Source organism: Actinia tenebrosa, unplaced genomic scaffold, assembly GCF_029948245.1.
Source record: "Actinia tenebrosa isolate PJP-AT-01 unplaced genomic scaffold, QUT_ActTen_1.0 PGA_scaffold11__36_contigs__length_13525064, whole genome shotgun sequence".
Lineage (NCBI taxonomy): Eukaryota > Metazoa > Cnidaria > Anthozoa > Actiniaria > Actiniidae > Actinia > Actinia tenebrosa.
In genome coordinates this window covers 7264619-7279380 of record NW_028292571.1, presented here as the reverse complement: position 1 = coordinate 7279380, position 14762 = coordinate 7264619, and the positions used below count along the sequence as shown (strand labels likewise).

Here is a 14762-nt window from a genome sequence, read left to right as displayed (position 1 = left end):
GATCCTTACGATATGGGGGATTCATTTATTTAAAACTCTTTTGGCTCTTCCTCCAAGATTTCTATGAGCGAAATTTTCGTGCAGAAAGTTTTCTGCCATGTTATGTCAAGGTTCTTACCTGCGTAGGACTTGGTCGAGAACGAATATCGACCTTACTACTCTCCCGTACAGGATTTTCGTAACGTGTACACGACCCACCACCAGCCACACCACAGGGCTAGTTTTGTTCTTGAAAGATCATTCCACAAAATTCTATATGGTCGACATTTTTTCGCTTTTTTTGTTGGTTTTACATGAAAAATGAAAGATAACTACAGATAATTCAACACGATGTCAGGTTCAGTGAAAATTTAAATGGATGTCTTTCATTTAACTTGAAATTTTGGAGATTTCCGTTTACTTTTTCAGGACAAAATTGCATTTTTAAATTTTTCCGATTTTATTTTCACCATTCACTTTAATCTAAATTGGGGTCCCTAGGCCCGCAGTCGTAAAGTTTTGAATTTCAATGCAAACCCGAGCACGTGCGTTTTAACTGGTTTAAAAACCAACCACGCCCTAATTTCATTGTTAGATGTCAGGTTTAAATTTCGATAGAAAACCTGTCCCGGGTTTTGAATGCATCCCCCTCTTCCCTGTTATTGTCAATCCTTTGTTATGGCAGTCAGGTTTGGGCACCGTAATCAAGCTCGCGGGATACCTTACTCCTCGAACGCATCCAGCGTCCACTAAATTTATTCTCAGGTACCAATCAGATCTATCTTACAAAGACAGGCTTGTCAAACTCAACCTACTCTTACTGGCCTGAATATTTAGATCTCTTTTATTTTTTCAAGTGATATAGATCTATCTAGCTATTTACTTCATGCTCGCTTTCATTCAGATCTACTAAAAGCCGGCTATCAGTACAGACTACAGGGTTCATTCATGCAAAACATTTACCTAAATGGATTCCTTTTTCAATCGCATTGTAGTCTTTTGGAACTAGCTGCCTTCTATGATTCATTCTTCTAATTCCGTTTCGTCTTTTAAAACACTGCTGCGATCTCACTATTTTTCTCTCTTGCTTTCCGCTTTTGACTGCTTTTTGCTGTTGCTGACGCCTCTAGTATATATATTTATTGTCTTAAGCTTTATTTTCATTTTATATTTTGATGTATATTGTCTAAATGTAGTTTATATGTACATGCATCTTGTCTCAGGTTCACGGAACTCGCGTGGACTTCGAGTCTTTTCTCAGCTAGTGCAAAGTTACTGAATAAAATAACAAAAATGCTGAATCCAAAACCCGGGACAAGTTTCCCATCAAAATTTCAACCGAAATTAAAAGAAATGTAGTCTTTAGAAAATAGTTGTATCCCTTTCCCTTTAATTCAGTAAGACACTCATGACCCTTCCTATTAAGTCATACCGAAGCCATCAGCTATATGAAATGCAAGTCTAAGTCACGTGTCAAACCCCGCTTTCCCCTGTTAGTATCAATGCTGAATTTCAAACCCGGGACAGGTTTTCCATCGAATTTCAAACCCGACATCAAACAATAGAAATGAATAGGGTTGCTCTTTTAAAATAAATTTATATTTACGGCTTACCATCTTACAGCATCTTCTGGCATAGGGCTTTTAGTATCAAGTATCTTACCAACAGCCTTTGATCGACCAAGACGTGAAACTTTTACCTATTTACATATGATATTTCATTTTCTGTTTGATAATTGATTTATACATTGTTGTTTATAATTCATAAAAATTAGGTGACAAAAAAATATCATCGTTTTGAATTATTGTCTGAAAACGAGTAAAAAACGAAAAAAATGGAGAAACTGCTATAATCAATTAGATTTGAAGATAAAATAGCTTTATATGAAGTTTTCTTTAAAGTCACTCATATAATTATGAGAAAGTTAGAAAACGTTAAAACTTTCATTGATGGGTTAGAAGCATTCCCATGCAAATGAGAGTCAAAAGGCAAAAACATGGCGGCCATTTTGGTGCCATTAACGAGGGATTCTAAAAAGAAATATTTTCTTATATGGCACCAGATGCTGCGATGACGTAAAGTGTAATTTAAGAATAACGCATCCCTCGTTAATAAAGTTTTCGTTTTGTCGCAGCGTTTACGTGCTATAGGTCAAAAATTCCCTCTTCATGCGAAAACCACTCTATGAAGACAACACCCCTATAGAACCTATAAGCCTTGCATATGACGCCAAACCAGCTCACAGGCATCGCGGAGGGGGAAAAAGAGGGGACTGGGGGCTATAGCCCCCCAATAAATTTGCCGCCATATTTTGAACTACTTGTTTGCTATTTAAAATATCAATAGAGGTTTTGCACTATCACGTGCCCATGCCAATAATATAGCATAGGCTGCCTGTGGTTAGATGGCAAAACAATAAAATTCCTTTTCTCTTACTTGGGAATTGAATTCTTTCTTATGTAAAATGATTGTATTGTTCCTGCCATCTAACTTGGCTGCCGTTGACTTGATGGTGCAAAACCTCTATAGCCAATGAAATAAATATATCGTAAACGCCCCTCAAAGGTCTTATCCCCGAAGTCTGGCTCAACTGGGAGGACAAAACGAACTCAAGAAAATCGGAAACCTATTGTTATGTCCTCCAAATTGAGCTGCATTCCGAAGTGCTTCCAGGGGTCTATTGATCAGGGTCCAATTGACTGATAAAAAAATAAAAAAAAAAAAATATAAAAAAAAAAAAAAAAAAGAAAGAAAGAAAGAAAGAACAAACCTTATCATTTGGAAAAACCATTATGTGTTCTGCCCTCAGGTCACCGTGGATGATATTATTATCGTGTAGATATTGTACTCCCTGGGATATCTGGGCAACAAAACTGACGAGCTGTTCTGGTAGATGCTTTTCCGCTAACACTTTCTGCAACAAGCTACCATGTCCTGAGTACTCTGTCACCTAAGTAGTTATAAAAACAACCATAAAGTTGCTGATCTGTGACGTTTATGTAGAGCCGACAGCATATTTTATAATGTCAATTGAAAAAATATTTCTTACTTGAGTTTTCAGTTGATCCTTAGTAAACGTCGTTAAATGTTACTATATTTTACCTATACATCGTATCTTTCCAACTTTCTTTGAAAAAAAAAACTTTTTTTCGCGCTCATCAAGCTTATATTTTGAAGGCTTTGGATGCAATCCCTATGTCGACGATACGGAGGTTATCTTGGAATGCAAGGTAACATATTCAAGGTAACATACGCCGTCCAAGGGGAAATAAACCTTAGTTACAGTAATGACGTCGATTGATATTAACAGCTCACCACAAAAGAATATAACAAAAGATGAATTAAGACGGCACTTCGATCACCTTTACCCATAAAAGAAAGACAAACACACGAAATTCTATAAATTTTCCGTCATCTTTGTTTTGCTTATCCCCCTGGCAAGATGGCCACCGTATCGTCGAAGTAGTGCAATCCTATTCCAGGGACTAAATTTAAGTTGCTTATATAAGCTTACAAATCAACTGATTTTGTGGCATATACACCTAATTGAAAAAAAAAAGTCGGGTTAAAAAAAGGTAATATCATCAAAACTAAGATCGAGGAGGAGCATGGGAAGACAAACAATTATGCTAATTTCATGCTTATTGCAGTTTTCCCTTCCTGTGCACATTTTATGCATCAGGACTTTGGCATGTTGTTAATCTAGGTCGACCGACTTTGCTCTACGGAGCATTTTTACATGTCTATATGCAAATATAATACAAATTTCGGAGTACTCAAAATCCTTTTCGGTCGTATCTTCGATGATCACTGGAAAAAATTACCCATGCATTTGGAATATTTGCTCTTTTCGGTTTTTCTCCTCTCTTTCCAAAGCAAAAGGTTGTTCTTAAAAGTAAAGTTATATAGCACAAGTAAACGGCGTGACAAAACATCTTAAATAGCCCGTAAATTTTCTGTTCTTTCGCTAACTACCGTAGCTGGCGTGTTTTCGAGGCTAGGAAACCTAAGAAATCATAAGAGGCGAATGTATAGGCCAACAGATAGTATGAGCTTATAAAATCAGCATAAATACGGTTCTAAATTTTAACAAATTCCTATGAATTATATACCAAAATGTTCAGGAAAGCACGGGGTTTTCAAAATCCACTTTTGTTTTTATAGACAGGTTCTTTTTTATATCAATGAGAGACGATTTTCTAGCTTGACCACTGTTATGTCATGCAATTTCTCTTGTAAAATACATCCAATAGCGTTCATTCAACTCAAAAAGTACGGTGTTTTTTTTAAATAGATGTAATAACCCATATAATACAGTCTGTCAATAGTTGAATTAAATGAATCCACTTCTGTTTTTTGCCTAGATAGTCATTATTTTGAGAAAAGATCCAAAAACCGTGTTTTTGAGACATAATTCGTATAGGCTCACAAGAGGGGGCGTGAGCTTGAAATCGTAGCTGACCAAATATTAACAGTTTTTTTCTGATGTGACCTTCTCGAACCCAACTACGTTTTTTCAATTAGGTGTATCCAATCAAGACAACACTCCGTTACTTGATAATTGTCAACAATAATGTTGATGACGATGATTGTGCTACAATTATAGACTTCCACGTGAAATAACTCACCAGTGCAACGTTTTTGATATCGTGATTTGTCAACGAAATGACGCTCACAATGTTTTCATGCTTTAGATGCTTCAGTTTTTCCAAATCGTCTTTTTGGGTCTTCAAAACAAGTTCTCTGATAGCTTTGTACTAAAAAAAAAACATCCAAAAACTATTATTATAATATCATTAATAATAATAAGTATTAAACACTGAATGCAATTAGGCCGCCACTTCATTATCATTAGTTTCAAAATTAATATTTTAATTCAAAAACTATATTTTTATTCTAGATTAAAATTACATAGACAAAGTTAGAAAGTTTAAATTTTTGAGGAGTTAAAAATATGAAAAACACCAGAACGAAGCTTGTAATTTCTCAATTGATTGAACACATAATTCTGATTCCGAATACATAACTTCCCTAGAATTGTATGTATATAAGCAAAATTACATATTTCTGCATGCTTTTTCTGATAGTGTGGTTTTTTAAAAAGATTAGTATTAAATTTTTAAAAATCAATGGCGGCTATTATTGAATTCGGTCCATAATATCATTAAACGGTCAGGCCATAGTGAATAGTATTCCCTTACCATGTCAAAGTTACGAATGGTTGGTCTATCAATTGATGTTGTTCCAGATCCAAAAAAACCCACATTCTTTTCTTTTTCAAGATCCTCAAGTGATTCGATCGAATTTATCTGTGTATTAAAAATATTTCATCGTTATGATCTCGAACATCGCGACAAGCATCTAAAGATATTAAGCGCGAAACCTCCCCCACTCCTCCCCCTCTCCAAAAGAAAAACAAAGTTGTTCCAAAAACATCAAGACACTTTAACTTTACTCAAGGACACTAGGACACTAGGACACGATGACGATGACGATGACGATGACGATGACGATGACGATGACGATGACGATGACGATGACGATGACGATGACGATGACGATGACGATGACGATGACGATGACGATGACGATGACGATGACGATGACGATGACGATGACGATGACGATGACGATGACGATGACGATGACGATGACGATGACGATGACGATGACGATGAACCCGTCAGTTTTTCTGCTGATCAAAATATCACCTCTCCCAAAGTACACGCATTTATATCTCAAATACGCATTCAATAAATTTTGGTCGCATTTGATATTTTGCTATTTGGCTCCAAAAGAACGTGTTTACAAAATATTGAGCTTGAATTTGTAAAGCCATCCTTATGGCAAAAGGTCAAAAAGCGTTTTTTTGCCTTGTCAATAAACCCTCAAAAATCAAACAAAGAGAAAACAACAGCAAACAAAAACGAACCGCAATTTTAGTCTGAGAGAGATCTACGTTTGTTAGATCTGGATAGACTGCAGCTGGCCAGTTCTTTTCTACATGTAAAAGAGAAAAGAAATATACACATCAGATATGAGCATCAAAATGTTGCGATTCAAACATCTCGTAGGATTAGTACTCCCACCTTCTTCAATTATCTGCTGATGAATTCTTTCCAACTCCGTCCTTAGTTGTACAAGACTTGGTCTGTCCTCTTTCTCATAAACAAGACACATTTCAATTAACTCACAAATTTCTCTCGGGATGCAATCCTCCATTCGTAGCCTACCACGGCTGGTTACCTGTTAATAAGTAAGAGTTAATTACGAGAACGGAGGCAAGAAGCCATATACATCCCGCAGGCCCGACTTTCGAGATAATTAAGTATTGTATTTATCAGTTGAGAAGATTTTCTATCAAATGTTTATATATTTCGACTTTTATTACATCCATTTTGAAATCACAAGCAAATCCAGCAATCTGATTGGTTCCCTGCAGCAGTGATTTCAGCATAAATTGCACGATTTTGAGCTCTAAATTGCACGATTTTGCACATCAACTGATATGAACCAATCACAAGAGAGACATGTCATTTTCTAGCCAATTATATCAAGGAATCCATCTGAGTGTTGAGCTCACCGCTTCTTGCGAAAAAAAAGAGCCACGGCTCAAAAAAAAATTTCTGAAGAACAATTTTACCGTCAAAAGTCGTAAAAAAGACTTTAAAAGCCGTAAAAAGGGCTTAAAGAGACCAACTGATCACTTAAAATTGTCAAAAGCATCTTTGTAATGTAACTGCTTAAGTAAGTTGAAGATATTACAGCGAAAAGCAGTGGGGGAAAGTGCAATCGGCAGCTTTTGAATGTGACTTCTTTGCGATTGATCGTGGAAAGTGGTTTCCTTTTCAATCTGTAAAGCATAACAACACATCGAAAATACAGTCATCAAAAGAAGTTTTTCTTAAGAAGAAGATTTTTGCTGAGCTACGTGACTTCTTAAGGACAACCGAAGGACTAAACAACCTTGGATTTTTGATGTTCTCTCGGCACAAGTGTGATCTTAACATGTTGAAGAGAAATCTTAAAAATACAAGCAGTGAGCATTGGCTGTATGGACAACAGCCAGTTCATTGCAACCCTTTTGGGCAGGATTGTCTTGCTATTTAACGTAAGTAAATGATTCTTAATACATGTAATGCCTTTTGGTCCTGTATAAATTAATTTTAGTTTTGGATTGAAAGTATTGGTTTTCAAGATGAGAATCATTGCTCGATCAGTATAAACAAGTTCTCTTGACAGCATGTTTGAATCGACTGCTTTTAGATTGTAAGTCATGTCGGTTTAACTGGAAAAAACGTCTTTTTCAAAAAAGATTTCAAAATGGATATAATAAAGTGGTAATTAAACTTTGTGTCGTGCAATTTTGGTCTGAAATCAAACTTGCAATTACAAATCGCACTCCCGCTACGCGGTCGTGCGATTTTGTAATCGCGCGTTTGATTTCAGACCAAATTGCACTCCACTCAGTTTAATTACCATTATAAAATAACAAAGATAAATAATCAAGTAATTAAAAAAGGATTTAAAAAAATAACCTGTAAGAGTGGGGCTGATGAATCGATCGAACTGAATAGATCCCTTTCCAGTCCAAATTACCGATCTTTTCCTTGATTACAGATTCACTTACACAGGGTTAGCCTCGTATCATTATCTAAATATTCAAAAAATACTAAGGGTAAAGTAAAGTATGCACAACTTCATCAATAAAGATATTTTGAAATTCCACGGACCTTCACTTGAAGCACAGGCAGCCCAAACAAGGTTCCTGTGTATGGTTTATAAGGGAATGTATGGGAGTTATGATAAAGTTACGAAAATAAAATGTTTCACTCAACAATTTGCCTCAAAACTTGCTGCAGTTGTTGCTTTTACTTAGTTCAGTCTTCTGGCGAATTCGAAGTTTCAGCGCGATTTGAGGCCGTTTAGTGTTTTTTTTTTTTCAAAATCCGCTCTTCTCTACCTAAATAATGGGAATGCTGGAGACTTGGCATCCGATATCGACTGCATCACGCTAGAAAATCCAAAAAAAAATCTCTCTCTCTCCCCTTGAACCGCAATAAAAATGCAACATGTCAAAGGAACGATAATTTCTCTATTATATACCACTTATTAACCGAGAGTGAGGTCATTACAGGGAAATCTCAGACCGAGGTCTGAGATTTCCCTGTAATGACCGAACGGACGAGGTTAATAAGTTATTTATTATATGGCCTTTTTTAGTGCTGTATTTTTAATGATAATATACCTAACTATGAACACCGGAAGTAATTTTCAACATCCGCTTGCGCACGCAAGGTCAAAGTTGAGGTCGTGTTCACTGAGCCAAGCGATCCTGGCGAATTTATTGAAATTCACAGAGACGGTTTTTTTCAAAGCGAAAACATTTTTGTCTTTATTATGGCAGGATCTAGGAAAATGCGGGTATTTTAATTTCACAAAACACAGATACCTGTGTTTACAAGTGTTTGAACTCTTAAAAACTCAAACATTTAGAAGAAAAATAGACCCAAATTGCCAATGAATTTTGAACACGTGCGGAGAACTTGCAGTAATTTCAGTGAAGTGCTTTTCTTCGTCGTCGCTCTCAATAACATAACGTCGCTTTGCACCTTGTTGGATTAACTTAACTGGGCCATTGAAGATCTGGAACTGACATTGAGAGATACTGCTGATATTCGCTCCAGGAAAAACACCATTTAAAGCTGCTGGGTTGCTTGAATTATTCACAGCGAGCGAATTCGTCGTGTTTTGGAGACTCAGGCTGCTGTGTGGCTGCTGTGAACTTGCTATCAACTGGCCACTGCTATTGTCTGGAGGAGCAGTTATCTGTTTAGAATTTTGCGAGTGACTTGAAGAACTCAAAATGTACGACATTTGTCGCTGATGGTGCTCATTTGCTGACTTGTATGACTTGTACTTCAGCCATGTTGTTTTGCTCACTTTTTGCCTCTTCTTCATCTGGATAGTAAAATTCGCTTTCGCTGTGGCTGTCTTCGTCGCTCATTGTACACTGAGAAGTATCTCTAAGCTATACAATAATTTTTTTTCAGTTATTGAAAAGATAAATGTATTTTGTTTATGTTTTCGGTTGATTTAATGTTTGGTTTCGTAGCTTTTGATCGCAACTTAAAAGAGCCGTGAATGAAGCCGAGAACAATTTCCGTAATGACCGGTCATTACAAGAAAATCTGGGCCACTTAGCAGCCAATCAGAGCGCGCGAAACATTGATGACATATAATAAAACATGTATTCTGAATGCCACTACGCCAAATATTTCCAGAAAAATCCTGGCTTGAATTCGAATATTTGATTTCTTCTACAGCGTGTGATCGATGGTGTTCAAACGGTCGTTGTAAAGCGTGAGCGGGTCACGTTACATACTGCATTCTGATTGGCCGAACGTGATACCAAGCTCGAAACAAATTCCCCTTCCCCGACAGACTTGGGTTTGTTGCCAATCAGAAAGCAGTATGTAGCGTGACCCGAATGTGAATTTTTCAAGGCTAACCAGGTGCAAATGAGTCTGTAATCAAGGAACACAGCGGTAATTTGGAGCTCGAAACTGGTCTATTGGTTATTATCAATGCGAGGTCAACATATAGTTATTAACCAGCATATATAATGAGGGTTACAACAAAAAAAAGTCTTGTGAATAACAATCGATAAATAAAAGTAGATAGGATATGAGGGTTTTAAGGGACGATGCTGAGTTGTCATCGGGCGATGGAAGCTAGAAAAATAAGGGAAAGTCCCACCTGTTGGTTATTTCACCAACCGTCGTTTTGGTTATTCCAAGAAGATCTATCCGGTTGTTTGAACTCAAATCCTGCATGAAGTACCACAAATAAATTACAGTAGGGGCATATGTAGTAATGTGAAGGTTCAAGGAACGATGCAGCGTTGTGAGATAGATAAGAAGTGGATGATCACAAAAATGGACTTACGTGGCTCCGGATTTCATCGGCTTGATTATTGCTGTATTGATTGTATGGCGATACGCCATAGGTGTGCATCTCAAACAACAAAATTCCAACTGCCCAGGAAACAGAATTTTCTGAGAATCGGCCATTTTCCAAACACTCTGGGGCTGCATGTCGGGTTGCTGTGTTATCATGAATTGACACATACTCATAATTGCCACTTTGCTGCAAGCATAAAATATATGTAAAGACAGATGTATTCATTGGCCCAATTGAACCTTTCGGCTTGGGCCTAACGTTTTACCAAAAATTCAGACCAGTTGTCATTCTTTTGAGAATAAGATTCTTCGTTTGAGTTGTATCTATATTCATGTGTCTTCTCATGCGCAACTGTTAAACAGAGAAATAATACTTTTGGGACCGACACGTGGTCTGAATTTATGGTAAAACATTGCGCGAAAGCTCAGGATCACATGATCCCAATAGATAGTATCTTTATTGCTCTTTACGTTCGTGATACATATAAAAATTGATGGTTACTTTATAAATAGAGAAAGGTTATATGTAGACGATAAACCTGAGAGCTAGATAAACCGTTAGGTTTTCGAGCTAGCTCCCAGTATTTTGTTGCCATTTTGTAGATTTAAGAGCGTAATTTAGTATTGACATGTTATATTAAGAAAAAAAAACAAAACCAAAAACCAAAAAAAAACAAAAAAAAAAAAACAAAAAAAAAAAAAAAAAAAAAAACAAAAAAAAAAAACAACAACTAAAGAACTAATAATATATATAATAAATAAATATGAAAGAAACTACTATAAGAGAAATATTTTACAGTATGTATCAAGTGAAGTTAATAAAGAAAATAACAATGTTGTTTGAGTTATTTAGACCTTTGCTGGTTTAGTAGATAACTTTTAAGTTGCTTTTGAAACGAAATAGTATTCTTACATGTTTTGAGGTCTATGGGAATACTATTCCACATATCTATTGCCATAAAGGAAATATATTTATTTTATACATACTGAGATTTTCTTATCAAATTTCCGTCTGTGAAAAACAAGTGCGCGACTTTTTTTAGCCAATCAGAGAGGCGAAACGATTTATCACGCGCGAAAAAAGCGTTTCGTCTAATCGCAAACCACTGTCGAGGCGAATCGTGTTTTCGCGGTCATCGCGGGTAGCTTTGTCGAGCAGCTTTTAAATATTTTCAGTATATTCAAGTTGTTCGTAGTTCAAATTAAACTTATCTAATCAAGAGCTCGGAGATATTTGTGAGGATGACTGAACAACCAAGAAGATTTGTGTCTCTAGACAAACCTATAGACAAGTTTATCGAAGACCAAAAAAACAGAAACACTCTTTTGAAAACACGAAGAGATGTAAGTTTGCTGACTGAGTTTCTCAGCTCCAAAAATGAAACGAGAAGAGTCGAGGAAATCCCGCCAGAAGAGCTTAATGGATATATCAGTGAATTTATTGTAGCTGTTAGAAGAAAAGATGGTGAAGATTTCGAGCCTCCTAGTTTAAGAGGGCTAATTTGCAGCTTTAATCGGCACTTGAAAGCCAACAGATCCTTGCAGTATTATTTCAGACAGCCAGTTTGAACAAGTGAGAAAAGCTTTAGAAGCTCGAAGTAAAGAACTCAAAAAAGAGTTAGACTGCAAAGGAAACAAGCAGAACGCAGCAGAAGCTCTTACCGATGAAGAAGTAAACATTTTATACGATAAAAAATTACTTGGAATTTCAAATGCTGAGGCTTTGCTAAACACAATGTAGTTTATGAACACCAATCAGTTTGGATTGAGGGGATGTGACGAGCACCGTCGTATGAAGTGGGGAGACATTCAGCTGCTAACAGATGTGAATGGAGGTGAATATTTAGAATATTCAGAGCGACAAACAAAAACAAGGACCGGAGCCGATACGAGAAATGTCAGAACAGTAAAACCTAAAGCTTTCAGTTTTGCAAACGCTTCGCCGGACAGAGATCCAGTGTTTGTTTACAAGTTATATTCTGAAAAAAGACCTAGCTCAATGAAGGATAGTGATTCACCATTCACCACGAAAAACTATGATGCAAAAACTGAATGACAACAACATCTCGCTAGCTCATATAATGCAGTTATCTGGTCACAGAAACGTTCAAAGCGTCAACAATTACAGTACTATTTCAAACGAACAACAGAAAAACATGTCTTTGATTCTGAGTGGAAATACTACAAGTACGTCAACAGAAAAAAGGCCAGTGTCGAGTTTACAAAGTGAAGTGGGCACCGAGTGCCGTGAATCTTCATTCATGAAAAGTTCTAGTTTTCCTACAGCAGGCCCATTCAGTGGAGCAGTTTTTCACGGAGGACAGTTTAACATAACAATAAACACTTTAAACAAGTCGCCGACTTCCACCGATAACTCATTCAAGCCAACAGAGTCAATACGTAGCTTCAAACGCATCAAGCGTGTGTTTGAATCGTCAGACGAAGACAGCCCTCCGCTTTGACAAGCTAAGTTAAGACTTCATTGACCTACCGATTTTGGTTGCTTATTTCGTTATTTTCAAATGAACAGTTTCATATTTAGCTTATAATTTAAACGTTTTGCTATTTACTTTGCAATAGTTTTACATGTAGCTTTTTTAAAAGCTTTTTTTAGCTTTTCGAAGAGAATTTTTAAATAAAGGGGTTTTGTATTTTTTTAGAGAACGCATTAAAGTTGAATAATTAAAAAAACAAAATCTCAGTATGTATAAAATAAATAAATTACAGCATGGGAAGCGCTTTGTACGGGATTTTCCCACTCGTTGGTTTTATATCTGAAATTTGCACCAACTCGTGCGAAAATCCCGTACGCGCGCGCTTTGCATGAAGTAATCTCTATCGAATGATAAAAGCCAGACGAAAATCAAATCCAAAAAAGAAACTCCATTTTTTGTAGTGGAGGCCAAGAAAGTGTGCTAATTTTTTTTTACCGAATGGAAAAATCAATGGAAAATAAGATACAATAGCATTTTTCTTTTTCTACAAAATCCCCTATGCGCATGCTGTCCTATGTAGAAATTTGAAAGGAAGCAAATACATGGACTGACTATTCATACAGCCAGGACTACGAAACACGAGTTTATCGTACTTTTCCGATCGAAGGAAAGACATTTCCAGCAAATGAAGGACTCCAAAAAAGAGATTACACGTAAATTGGCCACTTTAGAAACGAGTTGAGGACTCGAAACGAATTAAGAGAGAATTATTTTCGTATTCGAGCGGCCAAAAACTATTTTCTTGAAGAAAGGCTGTTGTACAAGGCTAAAATCTTGTTATTCAGAAAGTTTAACTTGTTTGGAAGTGGAGATGACCGATGAAATTGAATAAAGTGTTAACCCAAAACAAAAATTTGAATCGAAAATGATGTTTAGGCCTTCATTTGTTTATTTTCCATATATTTTCTATAAAAAAAAACTGACAAAATTACATTCTAACACAAATGCAACACAAAATCTTTTTACGATTGAAAATACAGCTTCAAACAGGCATTTTATCATAGTACATCATTTTCTAACTGTTTAAAAAGGTTTTGAGTGTTAACCGAAAACGAAAACTAGGATCGAAACTCATACGAAGGTCTAGTTTTTGGCGCTTTTTGCCATTATTGCTCTTATTGAAAAAAATTACTTTAACCTAGTAAAAAAATAAACGCCATAACAAGAAAAAGTATAAAGAAATCTGTAGATTTCTGGAAACTCAATATTTTGGGATTTATACCTTTTGTGTAGCAGCCTCCAAAACATTTTGAAAAATTACAAAGAAATGTGTATAATTACTGGGGACGCTTGCCCCTATTATTTCTCAATTGACACGGTTTTCTTTGTTGTTCACAAGGCTTTATTTTTGTTATAACCCTCATTATAAATGCGAGGTCAATATATGGCTATGCGGGATGTATATGGCTTATAGCCTCCGTTCTGGGTAATTAACTCTTACATAAACATACAGTTCTTTGCAATTTTTGATGTTTTTGATTGCTTATAATTTAGCTGTTACTTAGTTAATGGAAGCCATATTGCATAAGTCCCCTCCCCCCCCACCCCCCCTCTGGAACGGAAAAAGGTACTTTTTATGTTCGCATCTAATATACCATTTATACATTACTATCAATTTATACAGAAAGTTCAATAAGGTTGATTTTTTAGGATTTTCTTTCCGTCTAAGACTTTGATTTGAACTAGAAACTATATACTTATGAAAATAAAGTTGACTCATCAACCTTTAAGTAATTCAATATATATTTCCCTTTCGACCGAGACGGACAGAGTTCCTCGGAGGAACTCAAATACGTTACAATATTTAAAAAACTACGCGAACAAACTTAGGACAATTGCGCGAGCGAGTAATAGAATCGCGCGCGCAAACCCGAAAACACGAAAAATTACAAAAGATTTATATAATTTGCAGAATTGCTTTTCCTGGGGGACCTGAGACATATAAGACATTCCGCAGAGTTCTTTCTGGTTTCATGCAGCATCGGATTTTATTGCGTGAAAGAATTCTAGTGATCTTCTCAGTAGTTACTTTAACATACGGTAACACCGCAAAGCCTTTGGGATCTTCCGTTTCATCGTTCTCTGGGTTCTTTCTACGCATGACTGAGTATTTCTTGATAAATTTCATAGGGTAGCCGTTTTGTGTTAAACTCTCTGTGAGATGATCTTTCTCGTTCTCTTTTGAACCCTAGTCACTAAGCAGAGTTTCTTTACGATGAGGAAGGATGTGGACTGCCGCTGCTTTGTGACTCAAAAGGTGATGACTGTCGTATGGCATACATACATACATACTTTATTATCTTTCCCCATAATGACTTTTCAAAGA

General features: G+C 36.3%; 1 protein-coding gene and 1 pseudogene across 4 annotated transcripts in view; one reads left to right on the top strand and one right to left on the bottom strand.

Moving 5' to 3' along the window:
* LOC116299382 (uncharacterized) overlaps positions 1-14762 on the bottom strand; it is a 64092-nt gene that overhangs the window by 21963 nt on the left and 27367 nt on the right. For all 4 annotated transcript variants that reach the window (XM_089027263.1, XM_089027262.1, XM_089027264.1 and 1 more), the window contains 7 exons: positions 9928-10128; positions 6069-6225; positions 5912-5979; positions 5181-5288; positions 4608-4736; positions 2750-2929; positions 1593-1678 (listed from right to left, as the gene is read on the bottom strand). In XM_089027263.1, coding sequence (XP_088883389.1) covers positions 1593-1678; positions 2750-2929; positions 4608-4736; positions 5181-5288; positions 5912-5979; positions 6069-6225; positions 9928-10128 — 929 coding nt within the window. The remainder of the gene's footprint in view (positions 1-1592; positions 1679-2749; positions 2930-4607; positions 4737-5180; positions 5289-5911; positions 5980-6068; positions 6226-9927; positions 10129-14762) is intronic.
* Positions 11184-12403, top strand: LOC148912417 (uncharacterized protein KIAA1958-like; annotated as a pseudogene).